The 5,620-nt window shown below is 39.9% G+C and overlaps 1 protein-coding gene across 1 annotated transcript; it reads left to right on the top strand.

Annotated features, from left to right (window-relative positions):
• Window positions 1-464: 464 nt before the first annotated feature.
• SARC_01610 (hypothetical protein) lies at window positions 465-5,515 on the top strand (the record flags this gene model as incomplete). The annotated part of the gene is made up of 7 exons (XM_014304662.1): window positions 465-473; window positions 553-732; window positions 1,173-1,310; window positions 1,732-2,002; window positions 2,924-3,086; window positions 3,717-3,917; window positions 5,275-5,515. The coding sequence occupies 7 exons, from the start codon at window positions 465-467 to the stop codon at window positions 5,513-5,515; spliced, it is 1,203 nt and encodes a 400-aa protein (XP_014160137.1).
• Between the last annotated feature and the right edge of the window lie 105 nt (window positions 5,516-5,620).

The raw sequence follows: 5,620 nt of genomic DNA, 5'->3' as shown, positions 1-5,620 counted from the left end.
TGTGTGTATTTGTGTATTTGTATTTGTATATATATATATATATATATATATATATATTCGTGTGTGTGTGTGTGTGTTTTAAAAATGTACTTGCACTGTTGGTTGCCGTCTGTGTTGAGTTTGTGTCGGAACTACTGGTAAATGTATGCCTGTACGTGTGAGTAGCATGTGCTGATGTTTATCGCAGATAATTGTTACCAGTACACGAAACTGGCCTTGGAGAAAAATGATATATGTATATATATATAGGGATATAGGGATAAATGTCATATGTACGCGAATATGTATCTACTATCTAAATTGTATATTTACTTGTGATTGCAATGTGTGTTGAGTTTAGTGTGTTTGTATTGACGATTATTTATGTGCATGTCGTGTGAATAATGTATGCTGGCGCTGATGATGGACAAAGAGTACAGCACATTGATCATGAAATAATAAGATGAGATTGGTTTATACGTAAAATGGGGCATGTGTTTGTTGATTTTATTCGTCAGACTGTATGGATATATCTACCATGTATATAACACCTTGGATTCCTACCTCATACAGAGCCGTCTCAAGCTTTTGCTGGAGCGTACGGACGGGTATGTGCGGTCGTTTGCAGAGATGGTGGCACAGAGAAACAAGGACCGCAGAGAACGCGAACAGGACACGCTCAGGGCAGCCAGAGCGGCCGCAGGCGATGAGGAGCCCGATGAGGATGACCTGGATCTGCAGAACCAGACAGAGGTAGGACATATATATACTTTCATATTTATAGATGAATGTTTAAGGCGTACAAGCATGTATGTATGTATTTATGTATGTATGTATGTAATGTGTGTGTGTGTGATTTTCGTGTTTGTCCGCGCGCCTGTGTGTGCCTTTTGTACACATCGATGATGGTGTGAGAAATCGTGTAGAGTTTTGTCGTCTTGAATCAAGCACTGTGCACAGTAGAATACTGTCTAGAATACTGTCGACGGGCCAGAACGATCCTCGTTTTCATGTCAGCTGATGTCATTATCCCACTATATTTTTTGTCCAAGAATCCCAAGTGATGATGATATTTCTACGATAAAATTATAAGACGGAGTTGAAAAGTGTTGAATAGCCTTTCGTTGCAATATTTCCTCATTTTCTGATATGTGTATATGTATATGCATTCAATTATCACGCTCGCGTGACAGGTGGAAGCGCTGTTGCAGCAAGACATCGACACGTCTGACTCTAAACAGTACTACAAGATGGCGCATTCCATGATTGAGAAGATTGATGTGCAGCCCACGACGCTTATTGGTGGCAAGCTCAAGCACTACCAAGTGCAGGTATGTGCATGTGTACGATGCACGATCGTCTGTAAGAGTGGAGGTCAGTACACAGGAGTATATGTATATCGCATCACATGATATAGCTATACCGTGATTAATCGTATACTGTTCAAAAGACTGCTCCGGCATATAGTGCATTGTATAGTGACAGGCATAGTCGAGCAGTCCAACCCACTGTTGCATGGCAAGTTTTGCACAGCCAAGGGCAAGTACATAGAATCTATCCAGCGCGTGGATGCATCTGACAACTATATGAGACTGTGTCAGTCAACCTATAACCTGTGTGCATTGTTATAGTCATGCGTTTAAGTCAATACATTTCTTACGAACTGATCACCATCGGTGTGCTTTTGGCCTCTGCATATGCTACTCACACATACTGTTGTCTCTGGGTTTTGATTTCTGGCTGTGAGCGTAGGGTCTGGAGTGGATGGTGTCGCTCTACAACAATCATCTCAACGGCATTCTCGCAGACGAGATGGGACTGGGCAAGACCATCCAGAGTATCGCGCTCATTACATACTTGGTAGAGATCAAGAAATTGGCGGGACACTTTCTGATCGTTGTGCCGCTGTCCACCATCTCCAATTGGACTTTGGAGTTCCTCAAATGGGCGCCAGAGTTGAGAGTGATCGCCTACAAAGGAGGAAAGGCCGAGAGAGCTGCCTTGGACGTAGAGATAAAGAAGGGTATGTGGCATGCTGCACTATATATATATATATATATATGTTTATATGTATATATGTGTGCGTGCATAGCAGAATATACAAGCATATGCTTTGGTGTCGTTACCATTGGACTTCGGAGTTCGTTAAATAGGCGACTGCGCTTCAGGTGATTAACTACTGAAGAAAACAAGTCGAGAAAACTGTCCCAGGCGATGTGCTCGAGCGAGGTATGTCTGGGACCGAATATGTATGTAGGTGTATATGTATATGTATATGTATATGCATATGTATATGTATATGTATATATATATATATATATAGATATATATATATATATGTGTGTATGTATATACATATATTTATATATATATATATATATATATATATATATTTGAATGTATGCATGTATGAATGTATGTATGTATGTATGTTTTTATGTATGTTATGCGTGTGTGTGTGTATGCACGGGGTTGAACCGATTGCGTATACCGTCATAGTTTATGTTTGCAATAGTGGGAAGGCCATGTAAACCTGATGGAACGATAAGTTCTTCCTGATATACTAAATATAGAGAAGGGGCTGAACGAAGGTACGCATGCGCAACCAGGGGCGTGAATATGTTTGTTGAGAAGAGTGGCTGTCGAGAGATTATTAATATCCACGCATATGAGTGTATTTTTTCTGCGTGCAAGTCTAAACCATTGAGTCCACAACCCACAAATCGGCTTACTTACTACATCTTCCGAATTTTTTGTTTACAATCATGTCGATCTTTTCATGTACATAGATGTCTTTTCTGTCTCATTCCCACCCACACACCCCTCTCTCTCTCTCTCTCAATCTCTCTACATATACATACACATGCCTATTCACACGCACTTATACAGATAGACATACCTTTTGCATAACCCTTCATATACACATTCCTCGTTCAATTAACAGGCAATTTTAATGTGGTGCTCACAACCTATGAGTTGGTGATCATCAACAAGGCAATCCTTTCTAAGCCACGGTGGCAGTATCTGCTCATTGACGAGGGACACCGACTGCGCAACACCGAGAGTAAGCTCGTCAAGACCCTCAACGAGGCCTTTGACATTCCCAGGTGTGTATGTGTGTATATTTTACTATTGCCAAGCATGTGTGTTTATCTGTATTTCCAGGTGCACAAGCGAGTCACTAGTTGATATATTTAGGTATGTAATAAAAAACCTGTTTTCGGTTTGTGCGCGTGTACGTGTACGTATGTGTAATGTGACTGTCTTGTGTGTTCTGTGCATGTTGAGTTACATATGTTCGTATATGTATACGTACGGGTGTATCTTTCTCCTGCCTCCTATGATATGATGTTACTATGCAGCGCTACAAGGTCTCTGCACACGCTCGTCACACTACCACTCGCTCCGTCTCCGCCTGTCGTGTTGTGTCCGTCATGCTTTGCTATTTTATCATTGTTACTAAAACAATTTCCCACCTCGTTCTGTCTCTATACTCGTCGTCGTTCGTGTCGTTTGCTTGTATCGCTTGTGTTGGTCATGTCTCTTTCTACTTCTCCTTCCTGTCCTGGTTGGTGTGGGATGTGTATCTGCTGGGTTGTGTGCGTGTTCAGTGTACGCTGTGTGTGCTTTTTCTTCACCACACCAACACCTGTTTGTTAATGTACAATACATGTGCACGTATCCAATGCACTTTGCCTGCTCATACTGTGCGTGTGTGTACATCCCATGCATCGCAGACGTCTGTTGCTGACAGGTACGCCGCTACAGAACTCTCTACCTGAGCTGTGGGGTCTGATGAACTTTCTGCTGCCAGACATCTTCAACAGCAGCGCCACCTTTGAGGAGTGGTTCTCGCGGCCCTTTGAGAACAGCGGCGGTGAGCTAACGGGTGTACAGCAGGCTCCCTTGAACGCCGAGGAGAAGACTCTAGTGATTAGGTAGGTACCATGTGTATGTGAATGGTATACAATGAAGGACGTGGTTGTGTCACGGCATGGAGTGGTTTCAGTACGTGCTATTGCATTTGTTTCTGTTGAACCAGTATTCGTTCAACAGGCTCCCTTGAACGCCAAAGCGAAGGTTCTTTTGGATAGATATGTAGCATGTGCCTGTACAAAAGCTTTCATAAACCACGTGTTTTGTGTGCCACGAAGAGAATTATGTCCAACAGAACGAATGTCAGGTTCAGCAGTTCACGTCCTTTGTATCGTCCACCTCAAGTGCCAATAGCTCACAGGTTTGCACTCACTTGTGCCCAAGCTGAACATACTCTCCCTGTTATCAAGCTGCAACGCACTGTGTGTTGAGATGTTGGGGTGTTCACGATGCTATGACTCTGCTGCTGCAGGCAAATGTATTTGTTTTCATATCTATATTCAAGTCTGAATGTTCTACTATTTTCGAATATATATATATATATATTAATTTATATATGTATAATATATGTGTATATTATATATATATACATATATATATGTATATTTATAAATATATGTGTATATTATATATATATATATGTATGTATATATGTATGTATATATATATATATATATATATTTATATATATATATGTATGTATGTATGTATGTATGTATGTATGTATATATATATATGCACATGTATATATATACATATATATATATATATATTATATATGGTTATATATATGGTTATATATTTATATATTATTACTATTATTATTATTGTTATTATATATTTATATATATATATATATGCATATACATATGTGTGTGTGTTTGTGCGCATCACAGTATGTATTGCTAATGCACATGCAGATTGGTGATCGTGTTTTTGATGTGTATTCTGTGTGCACATTTTTAATAGACCTCGTAAAAAAACATTCCCTATACCTATATCCATGGTACATACCAGACCGCGCACTATGAATATCAGCAAATATCATCTGGTCCGTTATACGAATGCATCACCCCTTACCATGTACAACTACATCTTCCTTCATAATGCACATGTATCGTATTCTGCATCATGTACAACCATATAAACCCATGCAAGTGTACATCAATAGATAGATCTTTCCATCTCGTGCTTCTTTTTACAGCGGCGTTGTGTGAAGTGTGATAGGTGGTGAGTCCGTTTCTATCTAATTGACTCATATCACCCCGTGCATTCGAAGTGTGTCATTAACAGCTGTACGAACTCGCGTGTGTGTGTGTGGTTTAGGTATTCTCCTGATCAATATACAGCTATACAAACACATGTGTGTGCCATTTACATCTGTATAGTAACATGTGCATTCTTGTTCACTTCCTGTAGGTCTCTGCACAAAGTGCTTCGCCCGTTCTTGCTGCGTCGTGTAAAGAGTGAGGTGGAGAGTCAGCTGCCGCAGAAGACTGAACATCTGATCAAGGTGCCGATGAGCAGGCTGCAATTGGCCGTCTACAAACAGATCAAGAACAACAGCACCATTCTCGAGGAGGGTCAGCAGCAAATCAAGGCAGGTGCATCCGTGTATTGTAAGCAGTATGCGGAAAATGTGTGTAATAATTTTATATAGGTGTATATATATATATATACATATACATATATAGGTATATATATTTACATATATATATAAGTATGTATATATATAGGTATGTATATATTTAGGTATGTATAAATA

This window comes from Sphaeroforma arctica, assembly GCF_001186125.1.
Source record: "Sphaeroforma arctica JP610 unplaced genomic scaffold supercont1.65, whole genome shotgun sequence".
Classification (NCBI taxonomy): domain Eukaryota; class Ichthyosporea; order Ichthyophonida; genus Sphaeroforma; species Sphaeroforma arctica.
Note: the sequence above shows the minus strand (reverse complement) of the source record. Positions and strands in the feature narration are given on the sequence as shown.